The sequence below is a fragment of the Dendropsophus ebraccatus genome, chromosome 1 (genome assembly GCF_027789765.1).
Source record: "Dendropsophus ebraccatus isolate aDenEbr1 chromosome 1, aDenEbr1.pat, whole genome shotgun sequence".
Classification (NCBI taxonomy): domain Eukaryota; kingdom Metazoa; phylum Chordata; class Amphibia; order Anura; family Hylidae; genus Dendropsophus; species Dendropsophus ebraccatus.
Window position 1 is genome coordinate 147,051,243 of NC_091454.1, and position 27,095 is coordinate 147,078,337.

Genomic DNA, 27,095 nt, shown 5'->3' on the forward strand with positions numbered 1-27,095 from the left:
AAGAACTTCTACATCACAGGTGTCAAACTCAGACCCTCCAGCTGATATAAAACTACAATTACCAACATGGCTGGACAGCTAAAGGTTGGCTGTCCAGGCATGTTGGGAATTGTAGTTTTGCAACAGCTGGAGGGCTGCAGTTTGACATTCCTGATCTACAGCTTCCTTCTGCTACCTTTCTATCCATTGGGTGTAAAATATTGTGGGCAAAGATTCCTTCCTAGGGGTAATACCTCTGTAATCTCTCCTGAGTCATGGAAAAAAATATTAGCATAATTAGATTATCTGGAAAAATAATTATAGTAATTTTCGGGAACCTTTGCATTCCCCCTACCTATTTTCTTCTATAATTGATTCACATGTTATGCAGAGAGATAAAAAAGGACTACTGTAGATTTGGTCTTAACTAAGTGTATTTAGGCATACCTGGAGGCTGATGGGAGGCTCTGCCTTTGCACACCTGTCCTTGGGGGTGGACTCTCTGGACTGGGTGCTGCCATGGGTTCCAGAAAATCATATTACAAGTTGTAATTATCATTTTCCAAGTGGCACTGCCTGAAGTCGCTGTACATAAATGGCCATATACTGGGTAAGGGATGAAGAGTGGGACTGCTTCATGCATAAGACTGTGGAAAGTGGAACGAATGAGCAATGATATACACAGATACCCATTGTAAATACTTTTTATAGGTATATTAATGTGAGAATAAATTAGTATATCTGCCGTCCATAAATAATGCATTCACTCTTGTATATCCAGGTCAAGTCTCGGGATGATGTGGCGGTCTCAGTAGGCGCTAATGTTCAGTTTAGAATATGTGACCCTGTACTGTCTGTGCTGTCTGTGCAGAACCTTCATTTTGTTATCCAGAACACAGCAGAGAATCTGTTGGTGCAGAGCTTGGGTCGCAAGTATCTCCGAGAGATCTATGGTGACAAGATGCGGCTAGGAGAACATTTTAAGGTTAGTAGACAGGAAATCTGAAAGAGATAATAAAACATTTTCATAACGTTTAGAAGAATTACAACTTTATACTAGAGATGAGCGAACCGGCTAAGGTTCGGGTTCGTATGAACCTGAACTCTCGGCTTCTGATTCCCGCTGTCTTCCACCTCCGTGGAGAGGGTGGATACAGGCTGAGGACCGCCTGGAAAACTGGGATACAGCCATAGCCATAGGCTGTATCCCAGTTTTCCAGGCGGTCCTTCCGCTGTATCTACCCTCTCCACGGAGCGGGCAGACAGCGGGAATCAGAAGCCGAGAGTTCAGGTTCATACGAACCCGAACCTCGGCCGGTTTGCTCATCTCTACTTTATACATGTCAATCAGTAAATAATTCAATTCCAAATATATAGGGGTAGATATATCAAGACTGGCGTACGCCAGTATAAAAGCCCTGCCCACTTTCCATGGCCAGATTTACCAAGAGGCGCACACCCCTTAGTGCAGCTGGCCAGCCGTCATTGTGCAAAAATCTACACCTGCTCAGAGCAAGAGTAGATTTTTGCCTGGTTTATGCCTGTTTCCATGTATGCCAGGGAGAAACCAAGAATCTGCATCTTTTTTCCCTGGCGTGCCCAGGGGCGCAATGATAATAAATCTCCCCCATAGTGTATTTAATGTAAAGCAGTTATGTGGTATTACTATGTAAATATAGCATTGGGGCATCTGGTCCCAAATCTGGGACTGTGATGTATATTAAATCATAAAGCTAAGCTAAATGAGTTCCCTTTACCTTCACTTCTGTCTGGAAATAGAAATGATATCTAGTTTTGTTATTAAAGTGTCACGGTCATTTGTCAAAACTTTTTACATGCCACAGAGACATGTCAAATTATGTGATTGGTCAGGGTCTGGTCAGCCACCAGCAATGACTAAAATGAGTTGGTTGAATGCTTTTCTCGCCGGCTTGATGCTCTCAATCACGCTGCACGAGATTATAAAGTAAGTATATGGAGCCTCCTGCAGTGAGCTGGGAAGAGAACCAATTACCCAAGCACTTTTCTCCAACTAATTCCAGCAATAGGTGGGGTCCCAAATACCCAGACCCTGACTAATCAGAACTTTTCACATGTTAAATGTGGTATATATAAAAAAAAATTAAATGACAAACACACTATGCACCAAAAAAAATACACAAATTACATTTATGTAAAAGCCCTGTTGCCAAGAACAAGAAAAACTTTTGCTAAGATATTGCTTACATCAGCGGTTCCAAACTGTGATGGGTATGTTCGCTTTAAGGGATGCCCTTTTGGCAGTAATGTTCAGCCCACTCACTACAATGCAGAGACAGTAAGAGATGAGCGGACTGCCCATTAAAGTTAACAGAATTTAGGAGCAGGATTTGTCAGCGTTGTCCTTCTCTATTCATTCTAATAGGCTGCAGGCACTTCTGGCCCACAGCCTATGAGATTCCTGGACATGATCTCTCTAGCAGACACAATGATATGATGTCATCACGCCTGCTGGAGAATCCTGTCTCACAGGCTGGAGGCCAGAAGATGGAGAGACCTGCTTAGTACAGCCACACAGCCCAGATTAGGGTAATTATTACTATGGGGCACACAGCAGGGGCATTTTACTATGTGGGGTGCACAAAAGAGAGCATTTTTACTAAAGGGAGCACAACAGGGAGCATTTCACTATGTGGGAATGCCCAGCAGGGGGCCTTATTACTATGTGGGGGTGCACAGTAGAGAGCATTATTACTATGTGGGGGTGCACTACAGGGAGCATTACTACTATATGGGGGACACAGCAAGGAGCAACCCATATATCTACTCACTTTACTGTACATGACACCAAACAGCAGAGTTGCTAGGTGGGAAAAAGGGAAGAAATTTGCCTGAGATGTTTGCCTGGCAATTTCTAAAGAGATGAATGGATGGAGGTCTGGGCCGCTTGGAGAGGAAAAAGGAAAGTGATTACCTCAGATCAAGGAAGACGCCACCTGAGAGTCACTGAATGACATTTTTTGTATTTTGTACAACATTATTTGGTAGGGATGCTCCCAAGTAAAAAAAAATCTTTTCCAAGGGGTGCCCCATGGTGTAATAGGTTGAGAAACACTGATTTACATGATTCTTTAGGCAGACAAAAAAATTGACACCTAATTTCTTTCATCTGGCTTTGTGTTTTACAGGAGGATATTAATGAGCAGGTGAAGCAGTGGGGGGTTTGTGTGGAGCGTGCGGACCTCCTTATAGAAGCTGTCCTACGACCACATGAAGACCATGTAAATGTGCCCCTCACCCCACAAGCTGTAAACCCAAATGGTGGATTAGAGCAATTCATCATGCAGTTTGCCTCAATGACCAAACAAGTTTCACAAACAGATACAAAACCAGCTACAGGTTTGACAGTTCTTAATTTATAGCTATGTAATGTACTGTAATGACGGTATGCATTCTATAGTGTGATGTACAAGGACAGGAGAGCCACTCATAATTTAGAAGCAACACTTTGTGTAAGTGTGAGGTGTCATCCCTTAAAGGCCCTGTTACATAGGACAAATAAACATCTATAGAAATATTTGTTCCCAATAATACAGTCAGTAAAAGAGAAAGCTCTTGTTCATCAGCTGATCTTTTGTGCAGGCATATAAAGCCCTGTGTAGAACAGGGAATCTGTGGACAACACTGCTGCCATTAACCCTTTCAGGACTGGGTCAAACATGGCTTTAAAAGAGAAGTATTGTATTGCCCCCAAAAGTTATACAAATCACCATTATACACTTATTACGGGAAATGCTTATAAAGTGCTTTGTTCCCTGCACTTACTACTGCATCAAGGCTTCACTTCCTGGATAAAATAGTGATGTCACGACCCGATTCCCAGAGCTGTGCGGGGAGCATTTCCCTTAATAAGTGTATATTGGTGATTTGTATAACTTTTGGGGGACAATACAATACTTTTATAAAATTTTTGCCGGACTTCTCATTTAAGGACAAGCCCATTTTTCATATCTGACCTGTCTCACTTTATGCAGTAATTGCTCTGTGATGAACCAACAAAACACAGTAATCACTGAACTCAAGGAGAACAATGAAAAAAACTCTAATGAAGTACTCAATCAAGAGTCTCCACTGATGCCCCCCAAAATTTAAATATGCAAAACAGGAGTCCGTGGAGTCTCGGTTGCGAGTCTCAAAACACGGGATAGCCAGATATCTCTAGCCTGTCGCCACGGGGTGCCTCCATGATGGGGAGAGCATCACACCACCCTGATAAATAGCCCCTTAAAGTGACACTGTCACCCCCAATAATTATTTTTCAATCTTTACAGGTGTGTGTAACCCGCCTATATATCTCTGCATACCTGTAATTATTTTTCTGTTTCATGAGGTGGCTTTGCCTGAAATTGTAATTTGGCCGAGTATCTTCTAGCGCCACTGGGCGGGGCTTGGTCCCTGAAGCGCCACATAGCCCCGCCCATTACAGCGCCGTTGACCCCGCCCCCTCTCCATTTTGAGGCCTCCTTGACGTGCGCGTCCACATCTCCCGCCGTCTTCCGCGTGCTGGAGCGTCATGTGGCGCGCAGGCGCAGAAGGCGACCGCCGGGTCACCCACAGCCGGGCTGTGCGTGCGGTCGCACAGCCCGCCGATTACACCGGCCGCACCGTCCCTTGTTGTTTGGGACTCTCCGGAGGCCTCGCTGCGGCTGTGAAACCCTCCTCACAGCCAGCAGCGAGGCGCAGACATAGTGCGCAGGCGCACTGCGGCGGACCTTTTCGGCACATGCGCAGTGCGCGGCGGACGCCGCAGTGCGCCTGCGCACTATGTCTGCGCCTCGCTGCTGGCTGTGAGGAGGGTTTCACAGCCGCAGCGAGGCCTCTGGAGAGTCCCAAACAACAAGGGACGGTGCGGCCGGTGTAATCAACGGGCTGTGCGACCGCACGCACAGCCCGGCTGTGGGTGACCCGGAGGTCACCTTCTGCGCCTGCGCATGATGCTCCCGCACGCGGAAGACGGCGGGAAATGTGGACGCGCACGTCAAGGAGGCCTCAAAACGGAGCGGCGGCCGGGACATATGACGTGCCCAAGGGGGCGGGGCTATGTGGCGCTTCAGGGACCAAGCCCCGCCCAGTGGCGCTAGAAGATACTCGGCCAAATTACAATTTCAGGCAACGCCACCTCATGAAACAGAAAAATAATTACAGGTATGCAGAGAGATATAGGAGGGTTACACACACCTGTAAAGATTGAAAAATGATTATTGGGGGTGACAGTGTCACTTTAAGTCCCACTCGGTTGCGAGTATTGGAACGTAAATAACGGCTGTCTGTGGATGGAATCCTGCCTTGGCAAGCCCTTGTCATGATCGCAATACTCGCACCTTGAGTTAGACATTGACAAAAAGGGGCCACCCTGGTTTTTCCCTATTTATGTTCCAATACTCGCAACCGAGTGGGACTTAAGGGGCTATTTATCAGGGTGGTGTGGTTCTCTCCCCATCATGGAGGCACCCCATGTCAACAGGCTACAGATATCTGGCTATCCCGTGAATTGCTCTGTGATGCTTTAACTTATCCTAGAGATTCTGGGACATTCTAACATTTACATCTAATTTTATTGTCATTATCTGAATGTCTGGTGACATAGAATAATACACTACAATGCTGATCTGCACTGCTACGTATTATGTTTGTCAGCAGGTTAACCCCTTAAGGACAGAGCCTGAAATGGCCTTAAGGACAGAGACAAATTTTATGAATATGACCTGTGTCACTTTATTCATTAATAACTTCGGGATGCTTTTACCTATCCGGCTGATTCTGAGATTGTTTTCTCGTGACATATTGTACTTTACATTTCTGGTAAATTGGAGTCGATACTTATAACGAATCTTTATGAAAAAAAACAAAATAACGTGAAAAATTGTAAAAAAATGCATTTGACCAACTTTGAAACTTTTCTGCTTATACAGAAAATGGTTATGCCACATAAATTATATATTAATTAGCATTAGCAACATGTCTACTTTATGATGGCGGTATTTATTAAACTATTTTTCATTTTTTTTAGACGATAGAAAGCTTAAAACATTAGCAGCAATTTTCATAATTATAAACCTACTACCAGAGAAATGCACCCCAATAATTATTGCCCCGTTTCTGCAGTTTATAGAAATACCCCATATGTGGCCCTATTGCATTATTTGACGCAACCACAAGCCTCAGATACAAAAGGAGCGCCTAGTGAATTTCAATGGCTTCGTTATATTTGGTCATTTTTTACTGTACCACTTCAGCTTGGCAGAGGCTCTGGGGTTCCAAAACATAAAAAACACCCCTAAAGGGACACCATTTAGAAAACTACACCCCTCAAGGAATGTAACAAGGGGTGCCGTGAGCATTTGGACCCCACAGGTGCCTCACAGATTTTCAGAACAATGTGGCGTGAAAAAAGAAAAATGTATTTTTTACACTATAACGTTGTTTTAGCCTTCAATTTTTCATTTTCACAATGGGATAAAAGGAAAAAAAAAACACAAAGCGTGTAGCGCAGTTTCTCCCAAGTACAGAAATACCCCACATGTGGAGATAAAGTGCTAAGCGGGCGCAGGACAAGCCTCCAAAGGGAAGGAGCGCCAATTGGCTTTTGGAAGCTGAATTTCACTGGAATTGATTTCAAGGGCCATTTACAGAGCCCTCGTGCTGCCAAGACACTGGAAACCCCCCACAAGTGACCCCATTCTGGAAACTACACCCCTCAAGGAATCTAACAAGGGGTGCAGTGAGCATATGGACCCCACTGGTGATGGGCACAAATGTGGAACAATGTTACGTGAAAGGGAAATTTTTCATTTTTTCACTTTCACGGCACAAATGTGCCCGTCATCAAGGGGTCCATATCCTCACTGCACCCCTTGTTAGATTCCTTGAGGGGTGTAGTTTCCAGAATAGGGTCACTTGTGGGGGGTTTCCAGTGTTTTGGCAGCACGAGGGCTCTGTAAATGCGACATGGCGTTCATCATCCTTTCTGGCCGAATCCAGCCTCCAAAATCCAAATGGCGCTCCTTCCCTTCGGAGGCTTGCCCTGCACCCACATGGCGCTTTATGTCCACATGTGGGGTATTTACGGACTCGGGGGAAATTGCTCTACACATTTTGTGTGTTTTTTTTTCTCTTTTAACCCCTTGTGAAAATGAAAAATTTAAGGCTAAACCAACATTATAGTGTAAAAAATGTAATATTTCATTTTCACGCCACATTGTTCCACATTTGTGCCCGTCACCAGTGGGGTCCATATGCTCACTACACCCCTTGTTACATTCCCTGAGGGGTGTAGTTTCCATAATGGGGTCTTGGCAACACAGGGGCATTTTAAATGCAACATGGCCCTCGAAATCCATTCCATTCCAAATCCAGCCTCCAAAAACCAAATGGCGCTCCTTCCCTTTGGAGGCTTACCCTGCACCCACATGGCACTTTATGTCCACATGTGGGGTATTTTCGTACTCAGGGGTAATTGCTCTACACATTTTGTGTTTTTTTTTAAATCTTTTAACCCCTTGTGAAAATGAAAAAATCAAGACAAGATCAATGATTTAGTGTAGTGTAAAAATTAAGCATTTTTTACTCTAAATGTTGGTCTAGCCTTGATTTTTCCCATTTCCACAAGGGGTTAAAAAAGAAATTGAACACAAAACATGTAGAGTAATTTCCCCTGAGTACGAAAATACCCCACATGTGGACATAATGTGCCATATGGGCACAGGGCAAGCGACCAAAGGGACAGAGCGCCATTTAGAGGCTGGAATGGAGGATGGAGGCCATGTCGCAATTACAAAGCTCCTGTGCTGCCAGAACAGTAGAAACCCCCCACAAGTGACCCCTGTCTGGAAACTACACCCCATAAGGAATCTAACAAGGGGTGCAGTGAGCATATGGACCACACTAGTGACAGGCAAATTTGTCGAACATGTGCCAGGAAAATAAAAAATACACTTTTTTTTGTTTTCACGTCCCAAATGTGGCCAAGGGGCCATATCCCTGCTGCCCCCCTTGTTAGATTCCTTATGGGGTGTAGTTTCCAGAATGGTGTCACTTGTGGGGGGTTTCTACTGTCCTGGCCGCACAGAGGCTTTGTAATTGCATCATGGCATCCTCTAATGGGAATGGCGGCCATACCTATTTAGCTGGGGAAAAGGGACAATTATTAATTTATTTGGGGGTATTAGGCCAATTATTAGTTTATAAGGTTGAAAATGACAGGTGTCCATCAAATTCAACCTGTGTTGATCCAGAGGAAGGCAAAAAACCCTCGTGAGGCAGACGACAGTAGCCTCATCACTGGGAAAAATTCCTTCCCGACTTCATAATGGCGATCAGAATAATCCCTGGATCAACGTGACCCCTGAAACAGGAATAAGGGACACAATTTAGAAAATGTAGAACTCCAATGACGTGTGGTACGCCTTGAAGCGATCCAGTATGCAGAGGCCGGGGCGATCAGGACAGGTGTCACACTGGAAAATGGTGTCCTTTCTGAGCCCCCTGTTACGCCACACTCTGCACTTCTTCTGGGGTCTCCTGTTTTCCAGTGTGGGGGACGTCACCATGTTGCCCTGGTGCGATACGGGGTCCTTCATATCCAGAAGCGCTGGGTCCGCTCCATGGCTGCTAAATATTAGGGCTTTATTACTGCTTCTGATATTTTCGGATCGTGCCGCAAGCTACAGTAGCTCGGGCAGCGAGGGACCAGAAGAGGGGGTGCTGGTATAAAAGTTATCCCCGTACAGGTGGTAACCTTTATCCAGCAGTGGGAAGATCAGTTCCCAAACGATCTCCCCACTAATTCCAAGGATGGGAGGGGTGGGGGGATATGCAGGATTCGGGTGTCCCTTCCTTCATACACTCTAAGGGTACGTGCACACTGCGGAATCGCGACAGATAACCCTTCACGCATTCCGCAGCTGGCACCCACCGGCGGACTGATGCGGGCGCGCGTCTCCGACCGTGTCATAGACTCCATTCTATGCACGGGCGGATTCCGCTCTCCGACCAATGTGTTCATTCTTTGGATGGACGATGGAATCCGCCCGTGCATAGAATGGAGTCTATGACACGGGTGGAGACGCGCGCCCACATCAGTCCGCCGGCGGGTGCCAGCTGCGGAATGCACAAAGGGTTATCCTTTGCCATTCCGCAGTTGGCATGTACCCTAAATCTGTAAGTGTACCTGGTACTCTCACAGAGTTTGGAGAATTTCACGCCATACCGTCATCTCTTATTGGGACGGTATGCTATGCTACCCCCAGACACGTCACTGGATGATGAGGATGAATGGAGGAAAGAAGGATCCCCCATTCATCCTCACTGGCTGTTTCGGTGTCGGAGGCAATAATAGCGTATGAGTCCGACACCGAAAACACCCTGGGGGACATCTTTCTACCGGGACTAGTATATGGGGTATGTAAATGTGTACTGGTGTAGTGTAAAACTTTATTTTGTGTAGTGTGGTGTAATGTAGTGTTTTTTAAAGTTTTTTTGGACAGTAAGAAAAAAACGCCCTTACGCCAAAAAGGAGGAGTTGCTGATCAGCGGCGCACTTACGTGCGATGCTGATCAGCACTCAGCGGCGTTAGGGCGAATAAAAAGAGAAAAAAAAAATTTGGAAAAAAAAAACAAAAAACTTTTTACCCCAAAGCAAATGATCAGTGTATAATATAAATTTACGCCCAATGTCGTTAAGGGGTTAAAGGGGTTATCCAGCGCTACAAAAACATGGCCTTTTTTTTTCAGGGACAGCCCCATTCTTTTCTCCAGCTTGGGCGGGGTTTTGCTGCTCAGTTTCATTGAAGTGAATGGAGCTTAATTGCAAACTGCACCTGAACTGGAGACAAGAGTCGTGTTGTCTCTGAAAGAAAGTGGCCATGTTTTTGTAGCACTGGATAACCTGTAACTGAATGTCAATTTGCGGTACCTCACTGCAAAAATAGACGTGCAGTTACATCTTTTTGCGGTAATGGAATTTAGGGAGTCTCAAAATTTGAGATTGGTGCTCATTATTTGTACCGGAGAGAGAAGATTGAGAGAAGGATATAGTGTTTTACCGGGCTGCCTTTTCTCCTTTCCATGCTCACTCGTCCCCCTTGGCTCCTCCCCTCTCCATAGAGCATAATGGACACTGAAATGAGGGGGGAGATAGGAAAACAGCTTGAGTACAGAAGTAAACTCTTTCGCTTAATAAAACCTCTTACAGAGGGTTTTTTAATCGCTTGCACTATTGATTTTTATTATTTCTGAAAAATTAAACTTAAATTTTTTCAACATTATGTGCTTTTCATCATTTTAACCTTTTATATTTACATACAGTTTATACCAGTTGTCCAGGCTTAAAAAAACATGGCTGCTTTCTGCCTCAAACGGCACCTTTGCTCAACTTGAGTGTGGTTTTGCAGCTCTGTTCTGTTGAAGTAAATGGAGTTAAATATTTTTTTTATTTTTTTTAATTTAAATTTTTATTGAAAATTTTTTTCATCTTTACATTATACACAAACATTCGCCGATTAAACATTCGGCTCCACATCTAAACACAACATAAACATAAATTTGCACATCCCATTAATCAATACAAAAAGAGTAGTTACAAATAAGGTAATTAAACCCTATAGTCACAGTGAACATACATGGGCTCCTGAAATTATAATGCTGTAAACATACCCAAGCTCATAATGGTATCCTGCTTTAACACAGCTAACCACCATTCCATTCTATCGTTAAACACTTATTGGAACACATTTAAACTTTCCATGATACAAAGCGATCTTATTTATAAAACTCCTTCCATTTGTAAATCTAGCAAGGCAATGTCGCATTTGTAAGTATTTATAAAAATCTTAATTTTGGACATTATATGTGGCTACTAATTCAGAGAAAGGTTTCAGTTGTTTATCATAATACAGGTCCTGAAATGTAGTTATACCTTTAGTTATCCAATCACTGTAATCTGAATCCATGATGAGGCCGTCCAGAGTTGCAAGGGGAATGACCCCTAGACGTGTGGGTATTAAGTGTTGTGTCACATGTGGTTTGTTAAATACTCTCAATGCTGCAGGTATAGTATGGAGTTAAATTTTAAAGGGGTTATCCAGTGAAAATGTTTTTCTTTTAGATCAAATGGTTTCAGAAAGTTTTATAGATTTGTAATTTACATCTATTTAAAAAAAATAAATCTAAATTCTTCCCATACTTATCAGCTGCTGTATGTCCTGCAGGAAATATTGTTATATCTCTGTCCGAGACAGGACTTGTCCAGAGCAGCAGCAAATTCCCATTGAAAACCTTTCCTGCTCTGGACAGTTCCTGTCTTGGACAGAGGTGGCAGCAAAGAGCAAAGTGTCGGATTCAAAAGATAACTATATTTTCTGCAGGACATACAGCATCTGATAAGTATGGAAAGACTAGAGATTTTTAAATAGAAGTTAATTACAAATCTATATAACTTTCTAAAACCAGTTGATTTGAAAGAAAAAGATTTTTACTGGATAACCGCTTTAATACCACATACCACCTGAGGACAGGTGTGGTGCTGGTTATGCAAGAAAGTAGCTGTGCTTTTTCAAACCCGGGATAACCCTTTTAACCCCTTAACGACCATGGGCGTACATGTACCGAAGGCTGGGCGTAAGGGGGGCGTAAATGTACACCCTGGGGGGGGGGGGGAGGTCTGAGCTATGAAGCGAGCCCAGGAGCTGAGGATCGGCTGCGGGGGTCCTGATGGCCTGACTGCCAGAGGTCTCTTACCTTCCTCCGTGCATTTAGGTCTTCAGTAGAGATGAGCGACCCTCGAGCATGCTCGAGTCGATCCGAACCCAAACGTTCGGCATTTGATTAGCAGTGGCTGCTGAAGTTGGATAAAGCCCTAAGGCTATGTGGAAATCATGGGTATAGTCATTGGCTGTATCCATGTTTTCCAGACAACCTTAGAGCTTTATCCAAGTTCTGCAGCCCCCGCTAATCAAATACCGTACGTTCGGGTTTGGATCGACTCGAACCCGAACCCGATTTGCTCATCTCTAGTCTTCAGTCTTCTGATATAGTCTGCCACAGGCTGGCTCTATCAGAAGATCTCAGATAACACTGATACCTGCTATGTTATTGCATAGCAGTGATCAGTGTGAGAATTTTAATGTATCCATGTAATAGTTCCCTGAGGGGACTAAAAAGTGTAATAAAATAAATGAATAATTTTTTTTTTAATTGCCCCAAAGCCCCTCCCCAATAAAAGTCTAAATCACCCGCCCTTTCCCAAATAAAACACATAAAAATTATAAAATAAACATATAATATATCGTACAGTGCGTAATTGTCCACTCTATTAAAATAAAACAATATTACCGCAAAAAGTGGTAAAAAGATGCCAGGATCGCTGATTTTTGATCAATACATCCAATCTAAACAAATATAGTACTAATAAAAACTAGAGATCATGGCACAAAAAATACAGCCATACAGCCCTATAAGGGAAAAAATAAATAGTAGTGAAAATAGGGCCATTTTTATCATAACTATTTGCAAAAAAAAAGTTTTACGGTTAATAACAATAGTAAAACATTAGTAAAGCTATATAAACATGCTTATCGCTGTATTCAGAGTGACCTATAGAATAAAGATAAAGGGTCAGTTTTACCCTAAAGTGCATAATGTAAACACGGAGCCCCACCAACTTTGCGTAATTGCATTATTTGTCCCAAATTCACCCCATAAATTATATTTTGGGGGTTTCGTCATTCATTTTAAGGTACATTGAAAGGCTGCATTACAAAGCGCACCTGTTCCTAAAAAAAAAAAAATTTCACGTGGCCCTGTAGATGGAAAACTAAAAGTGTTATAGCTTTTAGGGTATATTCACACTGAGCAAAACACCGTATTTGCTCAGTGTGAATATACCCTTAGAAGGCGAGGAGGAAAAAACAAAACTGCAAATATGTAAATTGTTGTGGTCCTTAAGGCCATTTTGGGCTCTGTCCTTAAGGGGTTAAAGTTCTTTACCATAACCGATTGCTTTACCGCGGTGGTGGTAATGTTACAGTGTCCTTGTTTTGTTGTGGTTACAGATCTCTCACTAGAAGAGATGTTGTCTCGGCTGGAGGGAATCCTGTCAGAATCATTAGTCTCTGAAATCAGATCTTCCTATCAGCTGTATGTGGCCCAGAAGGATGGGAAGAGATCTGCATGTTTCCTAGATTTAACATCAGGTAAATTCATTGCCACCATGAGGGTCCTTTGCCCGCTGTCTTGTTTTTCCTCTATTTCTGTATCTATTAAAGCTTTTCTCTATCTTCCTTCTGGCAGGATCAGGACTGTGTGGCATGGGAGTCCTCACTTTCTCCCCTGATGTTACCCTAGAGATTACAGAAGCCGATCTCCTATCTCTTATTCGGAGAGATTTGGATCCCATGACTGCTTACACAACAGGTCGCTTACATGTGACAGGGAATCTACAGACTGCTCTGCTTCTAAATAAGGTCCTGCCGAAGATACTGAGCTCCTGATGCTATTAGAAAGCTTTGGTTTTTTATGGTTTTAATGGTGAAATATAAATAAAATATTTATAAATATTTATATAAAGAAAATAGTACTGACTACTCGCATATGGAGTTTTAGCATTCTGTTCTGTTTTCTGCTGTGGCTTATTATTTCATGCTTTTGTTACCAAATTTTGTAAAAAAAAAAAATAATAATTATTATATTTTGGTAAAATTCACACAAGGCAAAAATACCTCCAATATTACACGTGAAATCCACTACAGAGTAACATAGCAGGCAAATGGATGAGAATATAGTGAGAACCTTCATGGTGTGTACACCTAACCCTACACCAGGGGTAGGGAACCTTGGCTCTCCAGCTATTGCAAAACTACAACTCCCATCATGCATCCAGACTTGATGGGAGTTGTAGTTTTGCAATATCTGGAGAGCCAAGGTTCCCTACACCTACTGTTTTTCTTTATATCTACAATGTAGCCATCATATCCCAGGCATGTGCCTCTTATTTAGAGAAAGGACAGAAATATAGAAGGGAAACTACTTATCACCAATATATTTCATGCTGTTTGGTAATAATTAAAAACAAAACCAAACCAAGGCTCCTATGTTCTTCATGTCGTCCTCTGGACATTGCTCTCCAGCTTACATACTTCACAAGAGGCCAACTTCTAGCTTGGAAGGCAGAAACATCTCTCACAAAGACACGTACATAGCCTAAGGCCAGATATGACACAACACCAAATACCAACAGTATTGCGTCTGTATACTAACTGATGGGCGCTGCTAGAAAGGAAGCTCAATTAAAGTCTATGGAGCCCAGACCACAAATACAGTCTGGATAAAGCTCGTTTTAAAAAAAATATATGTATAATAAATTATTTTTATATATATATATATATATATATATATATATATATATATAAAATCCCTTTTTTTCTGCTCTAGGCAGACGCACGGACCGTGACCGCAGTTGTGCGCCTTGGTCCATAGACTATACCAGGATGTTTACTGTTTGCAATTGTAATTTTTTTCCCCATAAAAATTTAATGTTGGGGCTAAATCCATCAGTTTCACCTCCAGGCCTCAGATCTCTGTATAACATGACAGGAGGGTGCATCCATCCCTTATGAATCTACAATACAGATCCCTATTTCCGTCATTTGTCAGAACTCAGTGTCCATGTTCTAGCTGGATTGTCATTTCTCTGCGCATTCATGATGATATTCCTTCTAGTGTAATATAAATAAGCAGGACTTCTATAAAAAAAAAAATCACCAAATTACAAAGTGAGCTCTGCTAAACCAGTGCAGGGGCTGCTTCAGCTCTCAGGTGATGGGCGGCAGGACCAGGAGGACATCTCAGCAGCCGCTTTCTGAGCATCGCGTGACGTCATCTCTCCCAGGAGACCGTACGCTGTCTAGTCATGACCAGCGATGATTTCTATTGGTTGAATGGACAGGCATGTCGGCCTCTGATTGGCTGCTCGGACACCCAATGGTAAACTCGTAACGTGGCACATAATTCCGAAGCTTTCATGGGGGTGCCAGAGATATGGTACAGTCCTAGTTTATTTCCAATAGTCTTGCTACCTTAGGACTGATGTAGTGATAGGAACCTGAGGGGATAACTAAATCAAAATAAAGGTTTGACAGTGAAAACGATACGTCATTATCATTAATCACAATACTGAATGAGGCCACACAATCTTATAGATGAAGCACTAAATACTTTTAGAGTTTGTTCATAGGGCTGAATTCTTGCACTGAACACCCCCCCCTTACTCGGCGTTAATGGACTGCTCCTGTGCCGGTGACGTCACAGCGTCCGGACGCCCTTTTTCTTCCTCTCCGAGGCCTGCTCTCCTCTTTCATGCTTCGGCTGCTGGAGAGAAACATGAAGCTGCTCTTTGCCGCTGCCCTTATCGCGGGCTCCGTCATCTTCCTGCTCTTCCCCGGAGGCTCCGAGGCGGATGAGAAGAAGAAGGGACCCAAGGTCACCGTCAAGGTAACAGTACAGACTGGAGGCAGCTAGTGCCGGAGCCGCAGCACAGAGTCCACGCTGCCTCGGGCGCCGCAGTCATTGCACATGCACAATGCGTCTCCTGTACGTGACCAGACGTGGCAGGGGCCGGAGGACTCCCTGGGGACCCCGAGCCCCTCTGTGTCCTGTGCCCAATAATCCCCGCACTCCTCCTATTATACAGCGCGATAGAGAAGCTGCTGAGAGCCGCATTCTGCTCCAGAGACTGCGCTACCGCTGCGGCTGTCACCTGCCCGCTCCATGCCGGCAATGCGCCTCTGTGCAGTGTGTGTAGATGTGTAGTGTGCAGTGGTGTGTGTGTGTAGTGTGCAGTGGTGTGTGTGTGTAGTGTGCAGTGGTGTGCAGTGGTGTGTGGATGTGTAGTGTGTAGTGTGCAGTGGTGTGTGGATGTGTAGTGTGTAGTGTGCAGTGGTGTGTGTACAGTCACATAACTTATAGAACAAAGGACAATAAAACAGAACATGGAAGCCTCCATACAATCCCCAAACTGTCTCTCTAGTGCCTGCACCTAGCTTTATAGCTTTATATTCTGATACCTGTCAGGGCATGATGGGAATTGTAGTTCCCATCTGGCATTGCTGATGGTGTATACATAGATGGTGTGGTACCATAGATGGCCATGGCCATAATTTTTGAACAAGCATATAACAGGAAGCCATATACGGCTGCTGACAGATTCTTGCACATAGTCACAGGGTCTGGTTTCCAGATTGCTGGATCACTTATCGTACCACAGTATACTGCCTGCTGTGCAGGTACCACAGTATACTGCCTGCTGTGCAGGTACCGCAGTATACTGCCTGCTGTGCAGGTACCGCAGTATACTGCCTGCTGTGCAGGTACCGCAGTATACTGCCTGCTGTGCAGGTACCGCAGTATACTGCCTGCTGTGCAGGTACCGCAGTATACTGCCTGCTGTGCAGGTACCGCAGTATACTGCCTGCTGTGCAGGTACCGCAGTATACTGCCTGCTGTGCAGGTACCGCAGTATACTGCCTGCTGTGCAGGTACCGCAGTATACTGCCTGCTGTGCAGGTACCGCAGTATACTGCCTGCTGTGCAGGTACCGCAGTATACTGCCTGCTGTGCAGGTACCGCAGTATACTGCCTGCTGTGCAGGTACCGCAGTATACTGCCTGCTGTGCAGGTACCGCAGTATACTGCCTGCTGTGCAGGTACCGCAGTATACTGCCTGCTGTGCAGGTACCGCAGTATACTGCCTGCTGTGCAGGTACCGCAGTATACTGCCTGCTGTGCAGGTACCGCAGTATACTGCCTGCTGTGCAGGTACCGCAGTATACTGCCTGCTGTGCAGGTACCGCAGTATACTGCCTGCTGTGCAGGTACCGCAGTATACTGCCTGCTGTGCAGGTACCGCAGTATACTGCCTGCTGTGCAGGTACCGCAGTATACTGCCTGCTGTGCAGGTACCGCAGTATACTGCCTGCTGTGCAGGTACCGCAGTATACTGCCTGCTGTGCAGGTACCGCAGTATACTGCCTGCTGTGCAGGTACCGCAGTATACTGCCTGCTGTGCAGGTACCGCAGTATACTGCCTGCTGTGCAGGTACCGCAGTATACTGCCTGCTGTGCAGGTACCGCAGTATACTGCCTGCTGTGCAGGTACCGCAGTATACTGCCTGCTGTGCAGGTACCGCAGTATACTGCCTGCTGTGCAGGTACCGCAGTATACTGCCTGCTGTGCAGGTACCGCAGTATACTGCCTGCTGTGCAGGTACCGCAGTATACTGCCTGCTGTGCAGGTACCGCAGTATACTGCCTGCTGTGCAGGTACCGCAGTATACTGCCTGCTGTGCAGGTACCGCAGTATACTGCCTGCTGTGCAGGTACCGCAGTATACTGCCTGCTGTGCAGGTACCGCAGTATACTGCCTGCTGTGCAGGTACCGCAGTATACTGCCTGCTGTGCAGGTACCGCAGTATACTGCCTGCTGTGCAGGTACCGCAGTATACTGCCTGCTGTGCAGGTACCGCAGTATACTGCCTGCTGTGCAGGTACCGCAGTATACTGCCTGCTGTGCAGGTACCGCAGTATACTGCCTGCTGTGCAGGTACCGCAGTATACTGCCTGCTGTGCAGGTACCGCAGTATACTGCCTGCAAGGGCCACTGAGATGATGTACTGGCCATCTCCCTAGTGATGCACTACAGGTGGCAGCATTCTGACACCATTATTAGCATATAAATATACCTGCATTTCATTCAGACAGTATCAGTGTTCTCCAACCTGTGGCTCTCCAGCTGTTTCAAGACCAAAGCTCCCATCATGCCCTGATAACCTTTAACTGCCAGCGCATGATGGGAGCGGTGGTTTTGCCACAGGCTGACAACGTTTCGAGCTGCCTGCAGATAGATGTAATGTAAGTCCTCCAAGAGGGAAGTTGGTTAGGATTAGTGATCAGCTAGGAATTTGGAATGGAATGGCATAATACTATTTATTATTATACACACATATATATACTGTGTAATAAGTTTTTCTACACTGTACTGTGAAGTATTCATCCCTATACCATGGCATATGTAGTCTGCTTGTCTCATTGTGTTTGTATACAAGTGACTGATTCACCTTCTGTATTCAGTGTGAGCGCCACTCTCCACCCGGGAGTACAGTAGACACTGGCAGCCCTTTATAGTGTCAGATTGTACTTGGTCATTCGGGTTTGAAGCCTGAATCACGCTGCCCGAGAACCTCAGGAGACATAGGTCTCTGCAGCCCTATTTGGTATTATTGGGTCACTAAACTATTTATTACTTAGAATGGCTTTATTACTTAGAATGGCTTTATTACTGTAGACCTGTTGCAGTCACACACCGCTTTCACAAAGGACAATGTTGGAAAAGTCGCATTCAACACGTAATCTGCAACCAAAAATTCATCAAATATGGATTTTGGGTGATTTGTGAGTCATGTCACAATGCAGCCACATTGATTGCGTAACCTTGCATCTATTGACTGTCAGTTGCCTGATGTGACATGGGGTAAGTGGTGCAACCAAAGGGTCATCTTTTTCTTTGAGGAGAGTGTGCCTTACATTCCCAGTCATGATGTCCTAAGGCTTTGTATTAGTCAGACACTGACTTGAAGGAAAATCTTCCTCCATAAGGTGGAGGATCGATCTTCCTTTATGGTAAGTTATGTAGCATTTGTTTTACAGTGATTAATTTCTTGGGGGGAGAAAAGTAAAATTGAAGCTATATTCAGCAGCCGTGCCTCTGCTGTTTTATCCGTTCCTGATCCCCACTAACGTGACGATGTGCACCAACTCGCTTTATGCACTGGTGTTTTGAAAAATGGCCAACACCACCAGGATCTCTGTGCTGGTGCTGACAAGGTAGTAGAGAAAAAAACTTGCTTTAAGAGAGAAAAAAACCCTTTCATCCCTGGACAACACCTTCTAGACTCTGCCCATACAGATTAGATTAATAATTGCAAGTTTAGGTTCTTATAGATTAAGATTATTCAAATGTATGGCTCACTTTAGTTACAGAAGACTTGAGAACCTATTTTAAAGGGCTTCTCCTGTTTCATTAGCTTACCACATCTTTTACATGTCACAAAAACAGTTGCGGGACCTGAATTGTATCCTGTACAAAGGCTTTTACCATCAGTCCATAATCAATCTGATGTATTGGCTACAATCAGTCTCTTTGTGAATTTACTTTACCACTTGTCTCTGCAAGGATAGGCCTGCCAAATGCCTCACTGTTGTGTTGGAGTGGTTAAGCAGGTGACATTATCGGAACCTTTGTATGTGGTTGCTTTTAATAAACCTGCTAATTTCCTTAGAACACTATAATATGTGCTTCCCAGGTAAAACAATGGGATTAGGCTGTGCCACATTAGTATTAACACCTCCTTTTCAAATCCAAAAGGTTAGCATTGTATCGGGGTCTGGATTAAGGGACGTTTGATGGGAGTCATCCCTGCTTACTGTTTGTACTGTTATTATAACAAATCCATGTGACCTAAGTGACAATCTGCTTATAGTAAGCACACTAAATTCTAGGCTGTAAATGTCAGATGTGCACCATTCTTCTCACAAATATTTTCCTTGCACACCTCCAGGTGATAAGAGTGGAATTGACCTTCTTGTATGATCTTCTCTCTTAAGGTGTTCTTTGACATTAGCGTTGGGGATGAAGAAGTTGGCCGTGTGGTGATTGGACTTTTTGGCAAAACTGTTCCTAAGACTGTTGATAACTTTGTTGCACTTGCAACTGGGGAGGTGAGTTCTGAAGCAAAGAAAACAGGTATAAGCCCCCATATGTGTCCATACACCCTGTCCTGGAGGCAAGAGATTAGTGGGAATACGACACACATTTAAAGTGAAGGCTAATCCTATAATCTAGAACATAGCCAGGTGACGGACAGCAGTATATTCGCTGTAAGGCTTTCTTGCCATCATTAGGATAAGTTGCTGTTCTATGGTTAACGGTTTCTAAATATTTATTTTCCCATAATCTTTGTCTTCACAATTCTCCAGTTTCCCTCTCCTGACAGTAATACAAAATAACCTCTTGTCCTTAGTCGTTTTGTTGGTCTAAACAATGTGTTGCCTGTACATTTAAGCAAAGGGAGACAAGAGGCAAGCCTCAAAATAAATGGCAGAAAATTAGTAGGCATAGAAAAAATATACTCAAATAATTTGAAGGCCATGAGTAGCAGGGTCTGTATTACATATGTATCACTTGTAACCACCTCAGTGGGCTTGCTGAATTTGTAATTTGTATCACTAGTGTTTTAAAGGACCCATTATGTAGCTGTCTGAGATGAGTCCAAAAACTCAAGTTTATTTCCTTTTTATTCTTTTAAACAAACTATGTATAGTTTAATATAAATTTCATATCAATATACACTTTATATACAGTGAATGTGCTCAGACCCCCACATATTGTTAGGTGGAGCAAGGACAAGCACTCAGGTAAGCACTTCACTCCCCAGCTTACTGCCTCTTCCATACTGCTCCAGGAGACTCTCTATTGTAAGTCTATGGAGCCCATCTCCTGTAGAGAGTCGGGGATTGAGCGGACGGTGCCATTATTCATTATGGTGCAGCAAGTCTTGTTCACAGGCATGCGTTCAGTCCACGAATTGCTTTCCTGCTTTCAGACTGTTTCACGTACTGAACACTACAGTGTGCAAGGGGCTAAAATCTGTCAAAGTCTAAACACCATCATTTTGCCCTTGTGTTTCCTCCTGCAGCCACTAGTGTTGAAATGTTGAATAGAGCAGTCTGATTGCTATCTCATGGGTACAGTATGCCCCAACATTTAATTAATTCACTGACATTTACTATTAATAAAAGGGAAGACTTAAAGTGACTCTGTACCCACAATCTGACCCCCCCCCCTCCCCAAACCACTTGTACCTTCGGATAGCTACTTTTAATCCAAGATCTTTCCCGGGTTCCGTTTGGCCGGTGATGCAGTTATTGTCCTAAAAAAAACAACTTTTAAACTTACAGCCCCGTTCCCAACATCCGGGGCTTAGATTGTGTATGCATTAGGCTGGCACACCCTCTCTGTCCCTCCTCATCATTAGGAATGCTCCAGGCAGATTGCCTCCTATTAATCAGCTGTGTGAATAACTGAACATGGGCTGGATCGTTAAGGCACCTGTGCAATGTTCAGACAGGAGAAAATGTTCCAGTGGCATTCCTAATGATGAGGAGGGTGGGCAGGGGGAACTGAGTTAGGGCACAGATACTCTAGGCCACGCCCGTAGGATACGGGGCTGCCAGTTTAAAAGCTGTTTTTAGGACAATAACTGCATCACCTGCCAAATGGACCCCAGGACAGATCTTGGATTAAAAGCAGCTATCCGAAGGTACCAGTGGTTTGGGGGGCACAGATTGTAGGTACAGAGTCGCTTTAAACTTACAGCCTCTTTCTTTGAACAGTAGTGAAACAGTGTAGCCAGGTACTTGTCATTGACCTTCTGCTTTGGGGGAAATTTGTATTCAGTTCAAAAAATGTTTGATTTGTGTCCAAGCTAAATGTCAAACAATTTCTTCTCTTTTTAGAAAGGATTTGGCTATAAGGGCAGCAAGTTCCACCGTGTGATCAAAGACTTCATGATTCAGGGAGGTGATTTTACAAGGGGAGACGGTACTGGAGGTCAGTAATAGAATAGATATACACTTACTGGTATCTTGCATAAGACCACAGTCACACACCTCAGACCACAAATGAACAAACCACGGCCCTATGTGTTTACCTTTAGCCATGTGGTGTTGCTGATCATTTTCAGAAGCATTACATGGCCGACAGCCAAGTATCAGGTGAATGTGTGGGGGACATGCATTCCTAGGTATGTGAGAACATGGTTGTTGGGTTTTGTTTTGTTTGTTTTTTTTTTTGGTGGGGCATGTGTGCACATTTTCTGTGCAAACAGGAGCTTGCACAAAAATTTTCACCACGTTGATGACATACAGGGGTTGACTAATTCCCCCCGAATATGCCTATTTTCCAGTAACGCCCCAGTGGTAGTGACAGAGCTGTGGAGATTCAAAGAGTTTTCCTGCAGCCAGCATATTGACACATCAGGCCAGACGGGGAAACAATCCATTGCATGCGTTCACTGTCCGTAGGTTCACAAAATCTACGGACATGTGAATGCAGCCTGACTCTGCTGCTGCTGACAGTTTTTTTTTTTTTGTTTTTGTTTTAACTCTTAACAGGCAGCGGGCACCTTTTAAAAGACATTACTGGGAAGGACTTACTGTCATCAAACAGAGTACCAGAGTGTGTGTGTGTGTGTGTGTGTGTGTGGGGGGGGGGGGGGGGTGTTGGTGGATACAACATCGCTTCAGGGTTTCTATTTTCTTCCAAAACCGGTCGATTGAAGTGAATTAGACTTGGCTGCCATTTCACACACACAGCCTGTAGATGATGCAGCCCCATTCTGGTAAACAACTGTAATGTTTTTTTTGTTTTTTTTATACTGATAAAGATGTGCACACATTGTCTAATGCTTGATGTAAACTTAGATTAGACAATCTGAAAATGCACTAGATGAATCAGGCCATTGATAAATTTTAAATGAGGCTCAATAGGTCTTTTTTTAGAGTCTTAAAACACAGGACTAGCCAGATATCCTCCGGGAAGGACCTAGCCAAGGGGTGGCTCCTGTAAGGAAACCACCAAAGCCACCATATTAAGTGGCCCTATAAGTCAATGTTTGATAAATTTACCACGTCTTTTAGAGTGTTTCATTAAATGGCAAAATGTTTGCACAATTTATAGGTGCATAAAGCTGTAAGTCATGCCTCCTCGAGTGAAGAAGTGTCTAAACACTTAAAAGGAACCTGTCACCCCCCCCGTGCCGGGTGACAGGCTCATGACCCCCCACTAGAGCACCTGATTGCACTGGGTCCTGCTTCTTGAGACGGTCGGGTGACTGAGATTTCAACTCTCATAGAGAATGACGGAGCGTTGGACTCGCCAGTCATTCTCTATGAGAGTTGGACTTAACTCAGGAGCGCACGTGCCGGGCGCTGAAATCTGTCACCCGACCGTCTCAAGAAGCGGGACCCAGCGCGATCAGGTGGCACAGGTGACAGGTCCTCTTTAATAAATGTAAGGCATGTATTGGCACACAATGTGCCACAAATCTAAATATGGGATGGTCTACAAATAGCGTTTTTAAAAAAATGTTTTACTATAGCACTTTAAAAATGTCATAATGGCCATGTAAAGGAGGCCATAAAGAAACATGACTGAAATAAAGCCTGATAAGAAATTTTATCTTCAAACCCAGGAAAAAGCATTTATGGAGATAGATTCCCAGATGAAAACTTCAAGCTGAAGCACTATGGTCCATTCTGGGTGAGCATGGCCAATGCTGGAAAGGACACAAATGGTTCCCAGTTTTTCATCACAACAGTTAAGACCACTTGGTTGGATGGAAGACATGTGGTATTTGGGAAAATCCTGGAAGGAGAGGTAACTACTAATCTGTTTGTGTAACTAGGTCATTGTGTGGTGGATGCATTGAGACAGCAGTAAATTTTGTGGGTTTCTCTGTTTCAAAGGCTGATGGGATAGTTGGTTTCTTAATGAAAATAAATTGGGACTGTCTGTGTTAAAGGGCTTGTCTTGATTTAGGCTTAACCCACAGTACCTGGGCAGGAGATCCTGACATATTGGTCAGATTGCTCACCAGGACCTCTGCATTATGACACCCATTCAAGCTTCAAGATGGCAAGGGATTTCAACTGCTGTCCACATGGCAGTTATCTGATCAGGTTCTTAAAGGGAATCTTAGCAGCTGGTTAGGTGATGTTAAAGGGGTTATCTGGAAAGTAGAAAAGGTCCTCCTTCTGCTCTCTGGCGCTCCACCTTCTCCCTCTGTGCTGATAACTTCTGTAGATGAGACGGGCAGGAGCTTGTTTCAGCCAATTGCGGTCCCATAGCTGATGCCGCTGTAACCTCTAGCAGCTCCCTCTCTCATCTGCAGAAATTAACAGAACAGACTGGCAGAAGGGTTAGTGGAGCACCGCAGAGCAGAAGAGGTAGGGCCTTTTTCTGCTCTCGGGATAATTTAGATAATCTAGATAGATTCTATTAGGGCAGGGGACAAGAAAAAGAACATGGACATCTTTCTTGTGTTGGTGTGATGTGGCATTATTTAGTAACTTTTGATTTAATATGTAAATGAGGGTGTTTGGCTACCAGTTGGCGCTAGCAGAAAAACTACTAATGAGAATTCAGCCAGGGCTCTGCAATGATGAGGATTTAGGCTGCTGTTCCCTGCAGAGCGTGCAGGCTGATCAGTTCACTAAAGGCGAAATAACCCCCCCCCCCCCCCCCCAGTGTACAGTACTGCCTCATTTACATATTAACAGAAGCTAACATTTAATAGAGCTGCAGAGCAAAACATAAAGGTAAGCAAGATCTTCCAGACCATTTTTTTTTATACGATCACCTAGTTACAGCAGGATTCACACATTGTTTTATATGGTCCATAACCTGGATGTATATCTCTAACAGGACTCCCTGCATCACAATTTATTATGATGCTGTGAGCTCTGGAACAGTTAAACACTATGCTGTTGGACTGAAACACAGCCATGGCACTTCAGTAGCATATAGCTGTGGCTTGAGCACAGGGAGTCCTGTTAGTGAAGGGTTCAGTCTGTGATACATCCAGCTTACAGACCATATATCACTAGTGTGTAAATCTGGCCTAACAGGCTGGTTTCACCTTAAGTGGTATGGTTACAAATGGTCAAATAAAGCAGATCTGGCAGAGGATGCTAATCGCAATGAACGGTTTAACCGAACGTGGATGGTATGGCTGACCTTCCGTGATAGCCCAGATATGGGCTCCTGGCTGGCCTCCCCCTGAGTTCAGAACACGCCTTTTGCTCTTTGAGGATGTCAGCTGACGGCCTCTCCCCTCTTCCCCTCCCCCCCCTCCTGTTTCTCTTCGACTGTTTTCTTTTCTCTTTGGTTCCTTTTTCCTTCTAATACTTTTATATTCTTCTTGTAACACTAGTCTTATTTATTTTTATTCCTCTTTTTATTTTTATTTTTTAATTATTTTTTTTTTGTTATGGTTGAAGTAGTCAACAAGTTAGTAATGGGCCTTGTTTCATTGGTTAGGTGACTATTAACATATCAGAAAAATGTAGGCTGACAACAATGGAGACACTTATACTTGTTGTTCGCTATTCTAACGGTCGTGTCATCCATTTGTACTTTCTATATCACAACTGTGGCCGTATGTTACGTTATGTTTTCTTTTTTGTGCCCTGCATATTGTATTTGTTCACAAGGTTTTTTATGGAAGCTTGTTGGGTCTTCCACATTGTTCTGTTCTTATTCCTTTCTGTTAAATGAAAATTTCTTTCAATAAACACACCTAAAGTTAAAAAAATAAAGCAGATCTGTGTAGCCTCCCTGAACATTTTCACCATTGTTAGAGAATCACTACAAATGACAAGTACGATTTACCGTTAGGATTTTCAAAATACTTTTATGTAAAATATTAAAGTGGTTATCCATCTTTATAAAAGGGAAGACTTAAAGCGACTCTGTACCCACAATCTGACCCCCCCCCCCCCCCCCCAAAACCACTTGTACCTTCAGATAGCTGCTTTTAATCCAAGATCTGTCCTGGGGTCTGTTTGGCAGGGGATGCAGTTATTGTCCTAAAAAACAACTTTTAATCCAGCAGCGCTGTGTCTAACGGCTGGGGCTTACATTTGTATATGCATTAGGCTGGCACCACCTCTCCGTCTTTCCTCCCCACCCTCCTCATCATTAGGAATGCTCCAGGCAGATTGCTTCCTATTCCCCACCTGTGTGTATAATGAACATGGGCTGGATCGTTAATACACCTGTGCAAATCTCAAACAGCAGTAAATGTTCCTGGATCATTCCTAATGATGAGGAGGGTGGGGAGGAAGGATGGAGAGGTGGTGGCAGCCTAATGTATATACAAATGTAAGCCCCGGCCATTAGACAACAGCGCTGCTGGATTAAAAGTTGTTTTTATGACAATAACTGAATCACCTGCTGAACGGACCCCAGGACAGATCTTGGATTAAAAGCAGCTATCTGAAGGTACAAGTGGTTTGGTGGGGGTCAGATTGTGGGTACAGAGTCGCTTTAAAGGGCTAAATGTTCATCTAGAGCTCATAAAAAGCAACCCCCCCAGGACAACGATCTTTTAGTCAGCGCTTATTCAGTTATACTGGCATAGTGAAATACTACATTTCTTGTGACCTTAATGTCTTCCTTCATTTATAATCCTGAGTTTTTGCATTGCAGGATGTAGTAAGAAAGATTGAAGCCACCAAGACAGATTCGCGGGACAAGCCTCTTAAAGATGTGGTCATTGTTAACTCTGGAAAGATTGAAGTGGAGAAGCCATTTGGAATTGCTAAAGAGTAAACTAGTGGCAGTGCCAACTCTTCCAGAAATTGCTCTTCCATCACTGGATCAATTGGAGCTTGAAGATTTGTTTAACCAGTTGCCTTTGTTCTGTGACAGGCAGAAAGCTCTTTGCCACCTATACAGAGATGTCTGTGTAGCTCAGAACTGATCTAAAAGTGACCAAAACAAAATGCTGTCCAACATTGTTGGAGACCCAGTATACTGACTTACACATTCCACCCATTTTGTGTTAAATGTATCCAAATTGGGTTAGGGAAGACATAAGAAATGTGTACAATTCCTTAAAATAAACTGGTTTCTTAAAAAAAAAAGTGTGGCTAATATTTTGTTATCCTGTCTTAGCATGTAGATAGTGGTGAACAGCACAATTGCAAAATCAAGGCTACATTAATTTTTTTTTTTTTGCGAACAGTATATTATGCCTTAAATTGTTAGTCAATGCAAAAATGCATCCGTAAAAATGATGTAATGCGCATAATGGAAAAATATCACATGGTTAAAAACAGCACAGATAGAATAAATGTCCAGGCCAGTGGACAGTATCACTCAATGGACTAGTCTCTTTTTAGCATAGAAACAGCAGATTTCAATCAGTAAATTACAAGGTATACTAAATTTTTTCCCATAAAGAGAT

At 43.8% G+C, this 27,095-nt stretch overlaps 2 protein-coding genes across 4 annotated transcripts in view; both read left to right on the forward strand.

Moving 5' to 3' along the window:
• STOML1 (stomatin like 1) overlaps window positions 1–13,598 on the forward strand; it is a 34,422-nt gene extending 20,824 nt beyond the window's left edge. For 2 of the 3 annotated variants that reach the window (XM_069981580.1, XM_069981571.1), the window contains exons 4-7: window positions 761–964; window positions 3,147–3,357; window positions 13,068–13,208; window positions 13,306–13,598. In XM_069981580.1, the coding sequence (XP_069837681.1) occupies window positions 761–964; window positions 3,147–3,357; window positions 13,068–13,208; window positions 13,306–13,505 (756 nt within the window). In that variant the 3' untranslated portion in view covers window positions 13,506–13,598. The remainder of the gene's footprint in view (window positions 1–760; window positions 965–3,146; window positions 3,358–13,067; window positions 13,209–13,305) is intronic. The other variant, XM_069981589.1, reaches the window with a different exon arrangement.
• Window positions 13,599–15,325: 1,727 nt separating this feature from the next.
• PPIB (peptidylprolyl isomerase B) lies at window positions 15,326–26,772 on the forward strand. Its single transcript, XM_069981603.1, has 5 exons — window positions 15,326–15,504; window positions 19,672–19,785; window positions 21,583–21,676; window positions 23,319–23,503; window positions 26,336–26,772. The coding sequence occupies exons 1-5, from the start codon at window positions 15,370–15,372 to the stop codon at window positions 26,456–26,458; spliced, it is 651 nt and encodes a 216-aa protein (XP_069837704.1). The 5' UTR covers window positions 15,326–15,369; the 3' UTR covers window positions 26,459–26,772.
• The last annotated feature ends 323 nt before the right edge of the window (window positions 26,773–27,095 follow it).

Excerpts from the sequence above, each read along its gene's own strand:
- PPIB (XM_069981603.1), top strand. The coding sequence starts at position 15,370 with ATGCTTCGGCTGCTGGAGAGAAACATGAAGCTGCTCTTTGCCGCTGCC. Across the intron at positions 15,505-19,671 it reads GACCCAAGGTCACCGTCAAG|GTGTTCTTTGACATTAGCGT; the intron begins GTAACAGTACAG and ends TTCTCTCTTAAG. Across the intron at positions 23,504-26,335 it reads GGAAAATCCTGGAAGGAGAG|GATGTAGTAAGAAAGATTGA; the intron begins GTAACTACTAAT and ends TTTGCATTGCAG.